Raw genomic sequence first — 18,428 nt, forward strand, 5'->3', positions numbered from 1 at the left:
TGGAAACAAAAAGAAGTCACAGGGGGACAAATCTGGAGAATACGGTGGATGGGGCAGCAATTATAGCCCAATTCAACCAATTTGGCCATGGCGACCGCGGAGGTGTGAGCCGGTGCGTTGTCGTGGTGGAACAGCACTTTTTTCTTCGCCAAACAGGGCCGTTATTTCTTCAATTCGGCGTCAAATCGGCCCAATAAGTCAGCATAGTAGAGCCCCGTGACTGTTTCACCCTTCTCGAGGTAATCAATGAGGATCACACCTTGTGAATCCCAGAAAACGGTGGCCATCACCTTTCCGGCCGATAGAACAGGCACCTGGGCGTGGCTCATCAAAAACCGACATGCGGCCACGAACAAACTCGTTGAACCAATTCTTGATGGTCGCCATCGAAGGAGAAGAGTCACCGTACACAGCATCCAAGTGCTCTTTGATTTCGCTGTGCGTTTTCCCTTCCAAAAACAAGAATCGAATCAATGAACAATACTGCTCTTTTTCCATTTTTGTAAAACCGACCGACATGCTTGCTTCCAAAGGCTATCAAAACAAAACAAATGAAGGGAATTGACTAAAACTTTGACAGTAGGCTTCTAAAAGAATGTACTGCACAATGGTAAAACTCTTTTGTAACAGCAGCGCCATCGGGCGGTGAGGCTAAGTACTTGTTGAATGACCCTCGTATGTGATCAACAGACAGAATGGCTCATAAAGTAAAGCTGTCAATTTTATAGTCTTCCATTTTTCTGAATACTTTGCTTCTGTTCAGGATTTGTGAAATTTACACCAGAATGCAGAACTGAACAAGGACACGTTTACATGTATGAATCAGTCATGTTAGCTAAATAGCATCTAAGTGAGGTTCAGTTCCAGAAACCTCTGCAGATGGGAAAAACCATGGATGCTCAAGCCTCATATTATTCAAGGGGGAGCAACATGCGCACATGCCGCCATTAAATAATATGGATGTGACAATTCATGAGCAGTTGAATCCATGGATCACTAGCCTGCTATACCGTAGGCTCACTGTAACTCCAAATGTACACACATAATGAGATAAATCTCACCATATCTTATTACAGTATATGTTTCACAGTAGCTATATGTTTCTTATGAACAATGAGGAAACAGAATTAATTGGTCTTGCTCTATCATTTTGATGATTTTAAGAGATCCTGTATCAGATGTTTGCTGTTGATACACAGTGATTTGTCTTTCTTTTTCCCCTCTTTCTCTTCCAGTTCTTCATGTTTATTTTACTAATCTTCCTAGCAGAACTCTCAGCTGCAATCCTGGCTTTTATCTTTAGAGAAAATGTAAGTATTGTAATGGAAACACTTTCTAAGATCCTGCAAATTTTGGCCTTCTAGTTAATAGCCAATGCAGAGATTGGAAGAATTATCTTTTTGGATTACATCTCCTCTAATTATTAAGCATGATGACTGGCTTCTGGGAGTTGTAGTTTACAAAAGCAGTTTTTCCAAGCTTTCTGCCCATGTAACTGCTGAACAGACATTTGTTTTAGGATGCTGCTGATGCCATTTCTATTACTTTCCACCTAAACATTTTTCAGATGCCTATTAAATGTTAACAGCCCCAGTCCAGCTTATGTCAAATAGATGATTTATATGCAGAGGAGAGACGCATGTGTCGCAAAGGTTCTTGGAGCTGAGAGATATTTTTCCCAAATAAAGATCATTAAAATGGAATTGAATTTGGTTTTACTGTCCAGAACATAATTAATCATGCACTCAGCCCAGAAAAGAAGTAAATTAGTTTAGTATGATAGAAGGGCAACTATCATATAATCTCCTTGCAGTTATTTTGATAGTAGTTAATCAGTTATTTTTGTATTCCTAAATCCTTCCAGAAACACGGTTCAAAGTTTTATCCTTAACATTTGTATGTACTCATGCATTTATATGATATACTTGAATATAATGTTTATATGGCCATTCAGTGTGGATAAGTTTCACAATGCCAATTAGTGGCATTTAAAAGAAAAATTTAAATCAAATATAATTAGAAGTATGCATCTGTGAAGTTCAGAAAATACTGAACTTTGCATATCTGGAAGCCTGTTTTTTGAAAAGAATAAATGGTCAAATTCTTATTTTTATGTAGTTGTTTGATCATTTAATTACAGCTTAAAGACTTCTCCAGACTTTCCATACATTTGGATAAATTGTACAGTTGACCTTCCATATCAATGGATTCTTTATATCCTGATTCTACAATCTACAACTTGAAAATATTTAAAACATACTATATATAACTTCCCAAAAGTCTGATTTTGCCATTTTATATAAGGAACACCATTTTATTATCCCACCAGATTTTGGTATTCAAAGGAGGAGGGTGTTCTGGATCTGGTGATACCAAGGGCCCACTGCATTTAACATAAAACATAGAGCAGCTTATATGTTGTGAAACTGAGCCACACTCAACTTATGATGCTTACAATGAAGTGTGATTCTATCCACACAGCTTCCATTTCAGTATCTCTCATCAAGGTAACTCTGATCTCTGTGCCTCAAAGTGGGTCAAACAATTGTGAAGCACCAGCGACTCTGTGCACACATTATCAGTCACTTTGACCTCAAAGTCCCAGATGTTAGAGAAGTGAGCAGTGTTAACAAGGTGCTGGGGAATAGGTGTTAGTAATAGGGAATGGTGCTCTCAGTTAATGCAGTTTATTCATTGCAGCTTTTACCCTAAAAGGTGGGAGGGGATTTAGGGATCCCAACCAATAGTGTGAGAATCTACTTGAAATTTAGTGAATAAAAGGGTTTTATTCAGAAATACAGTTGGCCCTCCTTATACATGGATTCAAGCATCCACGGCTTGAAAATATTTTTTTTTAAAGTATAAATGTCAAGTATCAAACCTTGATATTCCTATTTTATATAAGGGACACCATTTTGCTATGCCATTGTATTTAATGGGACTTGAGCATACACGGATGTTGTTATTCACGGGGGTTCCTGGAACCAAACCCCAGCGGATAACAAGGGTCCACTGTATTTAAGAGTGCACACAAATACATGAAACCAAGGCAACTTTAAGAACCATGCAAGGCTGACAGAAAGAGAGGCATGGAAAGTTGGATAGTGATCAATCGGTATTTGAAAAGAGTAATAATTACTAGTTTTGAAGAGAAAAATGGAGGATGACTCAAACTGCATCTGAGGGCTACACAGAGAGGAACTCTGGTCTGTTGTACACAGACCATCTCTGGGAACCAACTGTGTGCAAAATGGCCATGTGAGCATTGGATATTTATATCTGATTTCATACCTTGAAGTATTTTTGATGCTACCACAAGATGTAACACATGCTTTGATGGTTTTCTCATGGAATTGAAAAAAGGGACTAAATTGGCTGATGGCTTTAACTTAGGAGTGACAAAACAGTGATTGGATCTCTGAGATAGTTGGACAGGAATGGTGACTAGGAACACAGCATGGGGTGAAGCAGACGGTATGCTCTTTGATTGCCTTGGTGCAATAGGGCTTCCTTTGTCTCCATTGTTAGAAGAGACTCGAATAGCCTGGGGGTAGGGGTGGTGGAGTGATCAGCAAACCCATTTTGGTTTATTAGAGTATTATCTAGGTCTGCCACATGTCCTCAGGCTAGCATGCCTTCTCACTTGTGAAATGTCCCAGTTTGCACAGGTCATTGTGACCTCTGCAAACATGCTTGATGCTAGATATTAAGCATGAACCTTATATGTAGCAAGGGGAGTCTAGGCTATGCTAATATAGCTTAAATCCATGATTAGTTAATTATATAATGGTGACCATTTCTTGACTGGTTAGTTTTACTCAAATGGAAAAGAAAAATGGTGTTTCAGTTAATTTTACTGGAATGATCTGATATAACATGTTTATAATAGATGAGGATAAAAAATTCTTTGTTTTCATGTGTCTTCTTAAATAATGCCATTTGTCTTTGTGACTTGGAGAAACATTCCCTTCAAAACATCCCCTGTATTGAGATAATAGATTATTTCACTCAGTTACTTCATTAATTATTATGCTGAAAGCAGAACAACCAATCATTTCTTAAAAGCCTGTTAAAAACTTGGTAGCCCTAATTCTAATATGTGCTTTACACACAAGAAATTAATGAGAGAACAAGTATAGAATGACCTTGCAACAAATTTAGCAGAATGAACATTGGTTTAATTTATTCCTAAGAGGTTACATTTTGCCATTAAGTGAAAAGGCCTGAAAGAAAGAGGAGAGGTTTAGAAAAATCGATAGTAAAACAGACATAGCTATCTAAAGTCTAGAGTGAAAGAATGTCTCTTTTGTCCACTGGTGGTCTCCACCACCAAACAGTAGGAAAAGAACAGTGCTTTGTAAACAGTTTTGATGCCCCATTCCAAATCTCAGAGATGGGGAGAGAGCTTAATTGTGTCTTAGTGCTGACTGCTATTTCTCTATAAATAGTTACCACTTCCTAGAAGTCTCTTGTGGTTTGGTCAATGCAGCTCTTGTTTTCTGAATTGCATTCTTTCACGAGAGCTCAAGAAGAGGACCTCACACATATGGAGAGAAAGCCACACACATACACAACCTGCTGTATCATACACATGGGTATCACCAGCCCAGAATTTGTTGTTTCTTTTTCTGCTTTACACACAGGGGGGAGAGGTTTTCCTGCAACAGTGCTGCTGCTCCTGTCCAGCACTGCTGAAGAGGTTGCAATGATTAGAAATTCATTCATTCTAGGGGCTAAATTATCCTTGGTCATTAGGTGCATAGCTCTGCCCTACATGGTTATCCAGATACTGGGCACTATGGGCCCAAACAGACAGGCCAAAATAAAGCTGCTTCAGGACACTTTGGAGGTTTGCTGTTTAAATGACACATGCATCTTAAGAGGCCAGAAGCTGTGCCAAAGTGGCGCTCCAGTCCTTAGGACTGGAGTGTGGCTTTGGCGCGGCTTCCAGCCTCTTACAACCAATGCATCATTTAAACAGCATACCTCCAAAGTGACCTGAAGCAGCTTTATTTTGGCCTGTCTGTTCAAGCCCTATGTCTGTATCTTATGCAGCCAGGTGATGAGACCAAGCATCCTCTACCTGCAGCATTAGAGGGACTCTAGAATGTTTTTCTCAGACTGTGCTGTGCCTCACAGCCTTCCCAAGAAACCTTATTTATGCAATTGGACCATCCCCAATCTATAATGTAACAAAGATATTAACAGAATAACTTGGGGAGTGTGTTGTATTCAGGTTGTGATGCTCAGTGCATCTATCTGTCAGATTTATACACTGACCTTGCAAACATTATGAAACCATTCACAAAAATGCAATAAAACACATTAAAAAATCAAATAATCTAAATCCTTAAATAGTAAAATCCTGGGAAAATTTAAAAGTCTCAACTTGGCTACAAAAGGGCTTTAAAGTATGTGACAGATGAGCCTTTCTGGAGAGGATATTACCACAAGAAAAAAGGCCTCCCAGTTGCCTCCCAATAGCTGCCTTCAGTCAATGGAGGAGTGTGCCCTCAAGGTGACTAGAGCACATGGACTGGTTGATGTGGAAGCAAACTTTTCCCCCAGGTACCGAGGTATCAAGCTGTGTTGTTTAAAAGATAAGCAGTAGTAAGAATTGAGCTCAGAAAAGAAGTCAGAGAGAATGGAACTCCGTGCTTCCACTGATCAGTCCCATTTTAAAAAACTCTGCAGTTTACAAAGTCTCTAAAGGTAGCCCCATTTTATAGTACAGTACATTTTAGGAGTCTAGTCTTGAGATTATCACAGCATGGCTAGACCTGGGCAAATTATCTGTGACTAAGGCTGAATCCACACTGCAGAAATAATCTGGTTTTAACTGCCTTGGCTCCATTCTATGGAATGCTCGGAACTGTAGTTCATTGTGGCTCCAGAACAGAGGGGGCTGAACTTGGCATGCTAGTCTCAGGCAATGGAAGACACTCAATGCCACTGAAGGTAGCTGGGTCTCTACTGAGGACAGAGAATTGAAAAGTGTAAATTTGGTGTAAATGTAAAGCTCTCTAGAACAAGTTGAACATCTAATACCTTAAGAACAAACCATATACCAATTTTAGGGGCCTGTTTTTTACTTCAAATTACTGGTTTGACATTAAACTGATAAATAAATTAGGAAAAATGTTAATATAAAGTAACGTTATTTAGGATCACACAAACACATACATATCCAACCCCCCCCCCCACTAAAATAATGAATCTCTAAAGGGATTTCATGTAATTTTTTGCAGCATATTTTACCCAAGGGTCTAAAACTGCAATCATCTGATGAAGTGGACTGCAGTCCTGAAAGCACATACCAAATAAAACTTGTTACTCTTTAAGAAACTACAAGACACTTTAATTAATGAATAGGATAGATATACCTTGACATGAACATTATTCACAGTGCTTCTGAAATAATGTTGGAATTTTTGAAAGACCAAAATATGATGGTGGGGCTAAAATAGTGAGGATAATTAGAACTGCTCTGAAGTAACAAATCAGAGTCAAGGATACTAAAATGTGCTGATGAATCATGGAATGTGATTTCTTTGAATATTGCACTGTCTGTGTATATGCATTCTCACATTTTTGTAATAGCTTCTGGGCTTGCATGGTTCTTTTATGGTTAACGCTCTACTCAACATGGCCTGTCTCCCTCAGAGACAGAAGTTACTGATAGACGATTTGCAGCTTGCTTTCTGGTGTGGCACAGTTTTATCTTGTAGAACAGCTCGTATACAAACCTCTCACAGCACTATATGGGGTTAAATAGCATGGTTAGAGTTGAATAATTAATAGGAAAAGGAAAAGAAGAAATTAAGAATCAACAGCAAGAGAAAAGAGAGATGTTCTCTGGTGAGATTTGAAATGAGGTAGTTGGTGAAGCAGACAGGCATGAAGACTGTTCCAAATGTAGGGGATGGAAATCCTTTTCTTGAATGCATCTGAGAAAAAAAAACAAAGCAAACTGGAGAATCTTAAGAAATGTGCAAACCAGGAAGATTAAAGAAAATCTAACTTTGTTAAGTAAAAGCTGTTCCATCAACTTGGCAAAAGCCTAACAGGGCTGCCATACCTACTGAAAACCAAACACAACTACAGTGGTGCCTCGGGTTACGAAATTAATTCGTTCCGCGGCCGCTTTCGTAACCCGAAAAGCCTTCGTAAGCCGAATTGCCATAGGCGCTAATGGGGAAAAGCCGCGTTTCGTGCGAAAAAGCCGAAAAAAGCACCAAAAATTTTCTTCGTATCCCGAAAAAACATTCGTAACCCGGAACAATGATTTCCTATGGAATTTTTTCGTATCCCGAAAATTTCGTAACCTGGGTATTTCGTATCCCGAGGTACCACTGTACACTGTCAGCTGTCTTCTTCCCTTTCCCCAGAGTTCTAGTCAACCTTTCTTAAAGGGCAGTAACACGTGAACAAAAAATAAAAGAAAAGGTTTTACATTAATAGGAAAATGTAGTGAATTAAACTGCTTTTTACTGGAAGGAGACCAGATGGATAGATACCCATCTGGACTAGATGCCATTGATTGTGGCATCTTCCATGAAATTGTTCAGTCCTATTTTAAAGCTATCCAAGTTGCAAGTTCACTACATCTTGTGGTAGTGAATTCAACTGTTTTTACAATGCCCTATATTGGGAGTGGGGGAGGGCTGTAGTAATTCTTAAAGCCAGAAACTTTAATAAGGAACAGCTCCTGGTGGCACTCAGCTTAACTACATTTACTTGAACATGGTGACAGTTTCTTGCCAGACCTTCCCCATCAATATGGAGATGTCAAGATTGAAGGATGAAGGTGTTAAGGAAAATGCAACATGGGACATACAGTAGTAGAAATAAAACATAAATTCCCAAGGACTAAAGCAAGAGCAATTAAGAAGCCACACAGGTGAAAAAGCTAATGTAATTTAGAAGTCTTGAATGTCAAGGACAGAATTATAGAATGTACAATTGGAAACACCTGAGATTCATTAAGGTACAAGGTGAAATGATGAAATTCTTAAGTATGGGTTGAACTATGTGAACCAATCAAAATGAATGTACACGCCCACTGGGTGGAAACTGACTAAGTGGGTGGTGATTAACAATGGCTATAATAATTGCTATGTTTGCCAATGTATTTTGTGGGTAGTTGTGGATAGTTGTGGATAGTTGGAGTGTTTTGGAGATATTGGAGATTGTGAGGGCATTAGTATTTGTATATAGTAGAATAAAGTAGATCTTTTATATAAGACTACTGAGTTGTCTGGTGTCTTGAGTGAAGATACAAGAGCCAGCAGGATCCTGGAGAAGTTTGGAGACATCTCAGGAAGAAGAGTGAGAAGGCTTGGAGAGTTTGTCAGGGTCTTCAGCCTATTCTCTGAAACTCTGATGCTTTGGAGAAAAGCATTAACCACTGATCAAAACTGATCAGCTCCGCTGCATAACAAGGTGGTGAGTTAGAGCCAGAGGTGAAGAGCTACAACTCCCATCATCCCTGACAGAAGGTCCCTCTATTTTTCACACAGTGGGATTCATTGTTAAGAAAATGAATGCCTGAAAAAGATTAGGGTTACATATCATCCATATATTGGTGACAGTGTGCCACAAATCACCAATTTGTCCCAACTGTTCCATGTATTAAATCCATTGAGAGATCTGGGGTCATAGTAAGGCAGCCCATAAACACCGTCATCAAAACCCACCTCTTAAGGAAGGAATAGAACATCTAAAAATAGCTTGCATATTACCCAGGGTATCAAGAAATGAATTTTAATCAAAGGTATAGAATGCAATTAAGAAATCAAGAAAAACAAATAAATAGGTCCTGTTTATTCAGTCCATTTAAAGCTGCTTAATAGGTTGAAATAGGTCTAAAATAATTCACTTGATCTTAGAATTTCTGGAGTTTAGATGCTCTATGTGCTCTGATGACAAATTTTAGACTAATCAGTAGTTATCCAGCATATTCTTCAGGCCATCTTCACCACTCTCTTTATCAGCATGATCCAGTGTGTTCTGGCTGCTTTAACCTTTACCTACAGACCCATTCATGCCCTAGACATCACTTATCCTTTATAATCTAATCTCCCCAGAAACCCAGGAGCTTATCTAACACCACAGATAGGGAAATTATGTTTGGGAAAGACTGCTAACTAAAGGGCTAGATTCTGTATCTCAAAAGTTTAGCTGGGGCTTTGACAGAATTTGACAGGATTGCCATCTGTAGCAGATCCAAGTAGTTTGTGCACTGAGCACATAGAAACCTTCTGAGACTGGCTTTTAATAAGGGAAGGGAAAAGTTCTGGGTTGGTAGGACTGACTCCAAGACTGTTTTATTTTACTGAATTCTTTTTATGTTTGAAACAAGCAGTGTGACTAAGTTGTTAACTCTGTTTTCTCTCTTTGTCCAGATTTTTGGAACAAAGTGAAATATTATAGTGGTGAAAGGGAATGGGTTATTTTTCTGGCAAATAAGCACAGTCCCAGCACTGGGCTTTGTTTTAGGTCAGATCTCATAAAAATCACAAACACCAGCCTCAAACATTTCCTTTGGGATCATGCCTGTCAAAATAAAGGTTTCACTTTATATTCAAATTAATCTTTTGTTCCAGAACTGGTCAAAGGAAGCCAATTGGGACTATTACCAAGTGTAATATTAGTTTCAAAGTCTGCACTTAGGAAACAGACAAGCATCAATAATAATAAAAAAAAAGTCTGGGCGGCTGTCTCTGCAGGATGAGAGCCCAGTAGGGTAAATTATGCAAAATAAGGGAAGGGAAACACAATGCCTGAGCATGTGTGAGGACACCTTCTAACCCAAAGGTCCCAGATAGTACTTGCTTATTTCCCCAGGCAGCCTTCCCTGTCCTTTCTGTTTAATAAGCATTTCTATTCAAAGCTAATATGGCCTCTTCAGAGTGCAGCTTGTTAAAGGTGCAGCTTTAATAAGTCTCCAAATCCTGTGAGGTCTGCAGAAATTCTGCTAATTTTGGTCATAAAGCTCAAGGGCAAACAATATAAAAAGTAAAATGACCCTCATGTTGAATTACTGAGAACTTGTTAACTATTACTATTGGAGTCACATTCTATTTATTATGGTTTGGTTAGATGCATAATACGGAACTAGCATGCTCAGTTTTTCACCAAGCTTGTTGCAATATGGTCTAAGGAGGGAGCTGAAAGGATTGTTCTGGCAGTGGCCACAGAAGGCACCATTACTGTTCAATTCAGATTCTACTCAGTATCCTGGATGAGGCTCCCTTATCCAGGAGTCTAAAATCCAAAATACTCCAAAATCCACATGGGTGGCAAGACAGTGATATCTTTGCTTTCTGATGATTCAAGTTATACAAACTTTGTTTCATGTACAATATTATTAAAAATATGTATAAAATTACCTTCAGGCTATGTATGTAAGGGTTATACGAAACATAAATGAATTTTATGTTTAGACTGCGTCCCATGTACAAGATACCTCAAAACATTACTGGTCCCAAGCATTTCACATAAGGGCAACTCAGTCTGTACTCTCAGTCTTTTGTAAGAAAGTGGTTTATTAGAATTTGGCTGCAGACATCAACATTCTGAAAGTTCAGCAGATTTAATGTCTATAGATTTTCAGAAATTTCAGATATCTTTCTCCATTCTGTTTTATAACTTGTTTATTTTACTAGGAAAAATATGGATAAACTGTAAATTACTATAGAACTAGCTTTCAATGTATGGAAATTTAGGTAAGCTCTAATTTTATAAGCCGTTGTTAAGAAAATGATAGGTAACAGTGGATTCCTGAACCAGAGTAATCAAACTGTCAAAGCAGAAGCTGAATAACAACTAGCCCCCCAACTCGCTATGCATCCCCACCAAAACAAAGGTCTAGCAATGAAAAAAGTAAGATTTATTTTCTTTGTAAAACATATAAAGTAGCTTTACTTACTAATACTTTACATAGTCAAATACCTGCTATAATGGAGGGAGGCAAGAAAATACACAATATTATGGAGGGGAGAAAAATGGCTGTAGGTTAGAGTGATATAGGAAGAGAGTGGGTCTGGTAAGCCAACAACCAGGATGTCTGACAAACTAGCAGTTATTTGAGTAAAAGCATGCAAAGATTGTTAACTTTTAACAATTCTAGATCCTGAAAGAAAAATGAACTATAAAGCTTTCCATACCTGGCTGAATCATCACTCAAAGGTGGAGTACGTGCACATGTATGGAAGCCAGGTGAACTTCCTCAATCGTCATAGAAACATCTCTGTCTAGCGTCCCTGAATTGTTTTAAGGGGAACGGATTTCTTATGGACGCAATGTTTGCGTTCATAGGAAATCTGCTCCCCTGGAACAATTCAGGGATGCTAAGAAGGAGCAATGTTTCCATGAAGATTGAGGAAGCACACCAGCTTTACACACACACACGTGCTTCCTTCACCTTTGAGCGACGTTTGAGCGCTGATTCAGCCAGGTACGGAAATCTTATATATCTTTCTGAAGTTAGCACTGCATAGATACAGTATAAAGTTACAATCCCCTGATCTTGAAGCAATTAAACTATAAGACTGGCAGTATTTAATGGCCATGTGGATGTAGTGAACAGTCTGTTCCCTAAACAAAAGAACAGTTTGTTCCTGTGATCGAGGAGGTAAAGTATGGAGGTTTCATGGGAGCTGTTGAAAATTGAGGTTTTATGAAATATAGGAAGTTTTCTTCAAGTGAGTCAGATCGTTGGTCCATCTACTTTAGAAGGATTTCATGGATTTCAGTAAGGAGTCAGTAAGGAGTCTGTCAGATGTGAGATGACCTCATGAGACAGAGGTGGAATGTAAGTCCTTCCAGCATGCAAATTCCAGCATTCTTCGATCACTGGCTGCTAGCTAGGGCTGCTGGGAACTGCAATCCAACAACATCTAGGGGTACACAGTTCTCATCCCTGTTGTAAGGTGAAGCTATCAAAGGCTGATAGCGTTGCCTGCATATAAGTACTGCTCACCACTCATTTTATGCACTTGGTAGGACAAGGCAGAAGCCAACACTTACTTCGTTTTCTTTTCTGTGTTACAGTTGACCAGAGAGTTTTTTACAAAGGAACTGAAGAAGCACTATCAGGGGAACAATGAGTCTGATGTTTTCTCATCCACTTGGAACTCAGTAATGATCACAGTAAGTAGTAACAAAAATTGTTGTGCAGGATAGGCACTTGGATTTTATTTATTTATTGATGATACTGTTTAGAACAACAACAACAGAAATCCTGAATGGTGATTTAGAGTTGTAAATAAAACAACCATAATAGATTAGTTAACAGAGTTACTAAAATCAACACAGCAGACTAAAAAAATGAGTCAGTAGCAGTAACAGGCATAATGATATGCATAGTTATGCAGAGTAAGTCTCACTGGTTTCACTGGGCCTTATTCTCTAGTGAGTCTGTTTAGGAAATCAGCCTTAGAAAAGCAATTTTTGTTGAGTCCAGTGGGACTTCATGTAATTTAAAAACAGAGTCTTTGTCTGACATTCTGGGTGTTTCCATTACATTGTTGCTTGATATTTTTGTTGTATTTTATGGCTGGTTTTAATTGATGTCAGTTGTGCAAATGCATAGGCCTCAGTCCAGTTGTTAGTCCCAAGTAGAGTAGATCTACTGAAAGAGTGAAGCTTATGAAAGTATTGACCTTCCAAGTTCCCATTGATTTAATGGGTCTACTTTGGAGATAAGCAATAGGATTTGGGTTTTAGAATGGCAAGACATAAGATTTTTTTAAAAAGAAGGGAAAAAAGAAACAAGATTTGGCACCAGGAGAGCATCTTTTTGGGAAGAGTTCCATAGACAGGAAGCCATCACCAGAATTCACTATTAGCTCAAAAGTCATGGATTGAGATCCTACTTATACATAGAGTTCCATGCATACAATTCTATGCCTTCCTACCATCAACAACTGCCAAACCCTGGGAACCTCTCCCCTTCACTGCTGTTCCTTACTGGTGGAGAGAGAGAAGGAGGAAAGTGAGATGATTCACATCATGGAAAAGCAGCTATCTCAGACTGATTGTAGGAGAGGGGGGTTCACAGATGCAGATGCAGTGCACCCACCTTTTCCTTTCCCCAGGAGCTTAGAGCAGCCAGATACTCATGATCTGAATCAGCGTCTTCCTTCTTTCCCTTACCTCTGGTACAGATGAACAGCAGCAGCCCTTCCTGGAGCTTGATGCTGCCAGATGGATGGGGCAAGTGAATAGACCTCAAAGCCCTTTCAAAAAGATGATTAAGTTGCTGTACCTACATGTGCATGTAAGTCACTGACAGGATGCCAACTTTTGTTTGTCTCCTGGGCTTTTAGAATCCCATATTTTAAGTAGTACAGCCCATGGGATTTATATAGCTCCCAAATTATTATTTTTAATATTGACAAGAACCTTCTTGTATCACACAATGATGGGGGCGATCTATTTTTCATTTTACAAAGAAGAAAAGAAGGCAGGCCAGCTTGGAAGTGTCCAGACCTTGTTGTTGTTAATTGCCATCAAGACAGCTTTGACTTATGGTGACCCTATAAATGAGACTTCCAAGATGCCTTTTCGTAACAGCCCTGCTAAGATCTTACCAACTCAGGGCTATGGCTTTTTGATCAAATTTGTATGTCACATAGTTTTCCTCTTGTCCTATAGCCTTCCACTTTGCCAAGCATTATTTTATTTTCTAATGACCCATGTTGTCTCATGATAAGAGTAAGATAGCCTCAGTGTGGTCATTTTGGTTTCTGGAGGAATTTCGGTCTAATTGCTCTAGAACTCTCCTCCAGCATTACATTTTAAATGAGTTGATTTTCCTCTTCTCAGTTTGTTCACCTTTCATAACTTTACATAGAAATATGAAATACTATGGCCTGGCTGATTCTGATCATGATATTTAGTATCTCTTTACTCTTGAGGATTTTATTTAGTTTTTTATAGTTGATCTTCCAAATCCTAGTAGTCTTCTGATTTCATGACTGCAATCTCAACTTTGGTTAATGTGTGAGACAAAGTATATATAAAAAACTTTGAACTATTATTATTGTCTTCATTATGCAGTATAAAGTTATATAAATCATCTGCAATCATTATTTTTCTTTTCTTCTTTTATCTCTCAGATCTTATGGAAGAAGTCTTTACTTTTTTGCCATAATCTGGTGGCGCAGTGGGTAAATGCCTGTACTGCAGCCATTCACTCAAAACCACAAGGTTGCGAGTTCAAGACCAGCAAAAGGGCCCAAGCTCAACTCAGGCTTGCATCCTTCTGAGGTCACTAAAATGAGTACCCAGACTGTTGGGGGCAAATTAGCTTACTTGCTAATTAGCTTACTTGCTGTTCACCGCTATGATCTTTGGAATAGCGGTATATAAATAAAAAACAAAAACAATATTTTTCTTTGTCCCTACGCACAGATCTCTGAACAGCTGTTTTTAGGATTCTGACCTTATTTCTGTCCCTTTTTACTTTTGTTCGTCATCTGTCCTTAATTCTTTGAAGAGTTTCATCCATCACCAATGGAACTTTTATTTCTTTCCAGCTACATATTTACATTATTCCCTGACAATGTCCCTGGTTTCAGTCCAGAGTTCTCCTGGCTCCTGGTCAGTTAGGCATAACAGTACAAATCTATTCTTTACTCATCTCTAAATTCTACAGGGATGTTCTTCAGGTTGCATTTTGGCACAGTGATTGATTTAATGTTCTTCTGTAGCTTTCCTTTAATTTTTTAATATTAGCAGTTCATGGTTTGTATCACAGTCTGCTCCTGGTCTTCTTCTTTTTTTATTTATTTTTGTCAGAGAATGGAGCTTCTTCATCTTTTGCTTCCAGTTATGCAGTCTATTTCATTTCTATATTGACAGTCTTGTATGCATGACTGTCCATGTATACAATTTGGTTGCATAAAGAACATATTTGTAATAAACAAATTGTTGGTTTCACAAAATTAAATTAATTGCTCACATACATCATTCCTTGATCCTAAATTCTCCAGTAATCTTTGGTTCTGTTCTGTTTCCTACTTTAGCATTCATATTACCAACATATCCTGTTTGGGTGTGTGATCAGTTTCCTCCTGGATTCAAGCATAGCTTTCAATTTCTTCCTTTAAATAGTTGGAGCATACAGATGAGTATTTCTTATCTGGAATTTCAAAATTTGAAATATTCCAAAATGCAAAATTGTCCACATGGTGACTCAGATAATGACACCTTTGTTTTTCTGTGGTTCAGTGTACACAAATTTGGTTTCATGCACAAAATTATTAAAAATACTTTGCATAAAATTACCTTCAGATTATGTGTATAAAGTGTATATGGAACATAAATGATTTTTTGTATTTAAACATGGGTCCCATCTCTAAGATAACCTCTTGTGTATATGCAAATATTCAAAAATGTGAAAAAATCAAAAACACTTCTGACCCCAAGCATTTTGAGAAGGGATGCTGAATTCAGATTTCCTCTGAAGTCTTATTGATATTGTTCAATCAGATTTTGCATTAAATCTTTTGAAAGATGTTTGCAGCATCTCTTCTCACTATTAATGCCAGCCCATTTCTTGCTAGATATTTATTTTCTGGGGGGGGGGGAGCACTGTCAAATATATTCAGGGTAGATGTGTTGGCCATATAGCAAAATACAATAACATCCAAAATTCACAAAACAATAATGCTTTTGTTTGGTCAACCAAAATGCACAAAATACATGATGCAAAAAAAATTATATATATAAAAAAACAATATTAGACACAGGCTTGCATTTTCTCAAGTTGCTGTTGATACCTTGTTCTTTGGAGAGGTATCTATGCAGGTAGATCCTTCTCCCTTCTGGCCATGTGGCACTGGGAAGAAGGCGTTTCAGAGTCCAGGAGGTAAAATTTGAATTCTAATAACAATGCAAAAATGTACTTCTTCTGAGATCCCAGGTGTTTCCATCCACTATAATCTGTGTAATTATTAGATTGAAAATTGTCCTATTCCTGTCCAATTTAGCTTGCTTGACCCAAGTATTGCAGTGTTTATTCATTTATTACTCATTTTGCAATGTCTAGCTTCCCCTAATGCATGCTTCTCACATTTCATTTTCCTGTTATATGTGCTTTGCAATGCAGGATTTTCTTTTCACATCTGACCACCTTAGCAGTTCAGTGTCCTTTTGGCTTAAGTCCAGTTGTGTCATTGACACTGCTCATTTTTGTCCTCTGTTCTTTCTCACTTTGGCATTATCCATGATGGTGGGATTGCATGTTCTCGTGAGTCAAGAGGCTATGCTGTTTATAGGGTTTCCCATATCAGATAGACTTCTGCTGAGAAATCAGACTAAATCTGGCATCCTGTATCTTAGTTCCAACTAGAGTAGACTCTGGCCCCATACGGACAGGCCAAATAAAGCTGCTTTGGGTCACTTTGAAGATATGCTATTTAAATGATGCATGCGTCCTAAAAGTCCAGAAGCCATGCCAAAGCCACAATCCTGGAGCACAGCTTTGGCGCAGCTTCCGTACTCTTAGGGCACATGCATCATTTAAACAGGATACCTCCAAAGTGACCCGAAGCAGCTTTATTTTGTCCTGTCTGTATGGGGCCTCCTTCATACTCATTCTTGTTAGTACTATACAGAAAGACGTACTGGTAAACCAATTCTGAATATCTCTTACCATGAAAATCCTATGATGACATAATCCAAAATGAAGTCCAGCAGTAATAATTCCTTAAAATACACTGCAATGCCTTCCTGTGCCTTTAAAAAATTTTTTTAAAAGTGTTGTACAAAATAGGAAATCTACTTACGACCATCAGAAAGGATGTAGTCTAGTGGGCACTGCCATTGTATAGTGTCTAGTTTGAAATTATATAGAAACCTGTATTAAATACCAGTTTACATCCTTTTGGAAACTTGTAGAACTTAAAAAGCCTGTTACATGCAAAACATTTAACTGTTTGGTCCCTGCAGATATTCTTCTTCTCAGATGATACATACTTTTCAAGGGTTCTGTATTTCTTCTTGTCCCATGTATTTGCCTTTCATGTATGCTAGTTTGGCTGCTGTGGTGTCAATGGTCCAGAGGATTTTGAAACTGCCCCCCGGTTCCTTCTCCTGCATTCACACAATGAAGTTCCTGAAGCTTGTTGCCGGCGAGAACTCCAATCTCGCAATGGAGCAATCATCAGCAAAGAGGAATGTCTCCAAGGGAAGGATATGTACCAAAATCAGCAGGTGAGAGGAACAGAGAAATAAGACTTCATGACTTGTCTTGAAGTGCAGTGGAAGTGGGGGGGGGGACAAATGTGACGCACTCAGCCTCTGGCTTTAAATGCATTGGCCAGAATCTTGTATGATCTGTACATTTACATTAGCACCATAGTTACACTGCTCTACACTGAATCCTTGTACAACCCCCCCCCCCCCCCCCCGCTATTACCACTTACCAGGCAGCAGTGAGAAAGTTTTCAAAAATCAGTTTTCCAAGACATTTTCACAGTAGAGACAAAATTGATTAAATTATTTGTTCTTCCTGGCAGAGAATGAATTATTTAAATAAGACACCCTAACCCAAGACGGGACCAAGGAGGAGGCTAGCTGATTCAGTTGAATGACTCACAGAACCATCATTACAACTAGCTGTTAGCTTGAGGAATCTGTATTGTCTGGAAGTAATTTTAGAGTTTTAGAAACCCTGAAGTTCATATTAATTATTGGATCTGATGCAACTAAAGTAGAAACATAAAAAGAATGGCCCTTAAAAAAAAAAGGCGGTTTACAGACCGCCAAATAGTACGTATACAATACGTACTAGGGTTAGGAAGGGGCGGTGCTTCCGCACCCCCCTAACCCTAGTACGTATTGAATACGTACAAGATGGCGGCGCCCTGTTCATACGGGCGCCGCCATCTTTACGTACTGGACGCACAGCGTCCAGACGTGTCGCGCCGCTTGTGACGTCGCGAGCGCGCCCCTGGCGCCTCGCTACGTCGCAAACGCGACGCTAAAAGAAGCTCCATTTTGGAGCTTCTTTTTTCGGTCCGCGCGGGAGTCGGGCCGTCTGAAGGCTCCGGCTCCCCCCGCGGACCTACTGGCGGCGGCGGCAGACCGCCGCTCCGCCAAAGAATGTTTGAGACATGAAAGGAAACTTGAAAACGTCCCCCTCTTTCAAATGTGCCACAGTTCATGATTTTCACTTTTTGTAAAATGGGCACAAGCCTATTTCAGTACTGCAGCTAAGGAATGAGATGAGTGGGCCGGGAACGGCTTTTGGCCACTCCTTCCTGTCCCATAGTCTAGAACTCAGGAACTTGCATCTGATGACCTGTGTTGTAAAAGGAAACTTTCAGAAACTGCTACATTTAATATGTGCTGGATATACTCATGTGTATGTTTCCCTTACACATGTATTTCCCTTTTTGGATGCTGTGGAGGCTAGT

At 39.0% G+C, this 18,428-nt stretch overlaps 1 protein-coding gene across 3 annotated transcripts in view; it reads left to right on the forward strand.

Annotated features, from left to right (window-relative positions):
* The window catches only part of TSPAN18 (tetraspanin 18), a 249,505-nt gene that overhangs the window by 221,572 nt on the left and 9,505 nt on the right, over positions 1–18,428 (forward strand). For all 3 annotated transcript variants that reach the window (XM_042477706.1, XM_042477721.1, XM_042477713.1), the window contains 3 exons: positions 1,236–1,310; positions 12,055–12,153; positions 17,044–17,223. In XM_042477706.1, the coding sequence (XP_042333640.1) occupies positions 1,236–1,310; positions 12,055–12,153; positions 17,044–17,223 (354 nt within the window). The remainder of the gene's footprint in view (positions 1–1,235; positions 1,311–12,054; positions 12,154–17,043; positions 17,224–18,428) is intronic.

The sequence above is a fragment of the Sceloporus undulatus genome, chromosome 1, assembly GCF_019175285.1.
Source record: "Sceloporus undulatus isolate JIND9_A2432 ecotype Alabama chromosome 1, SceUnd_v1.1, whole genome shotgun sequence".
NCBI classification, from domain to species: Eukaryota; Metazoa; Chordata; class Lepidosauria; order Squamata; family Phrynosomatidae; genus Sceloporus; species Sceloporus undulatus.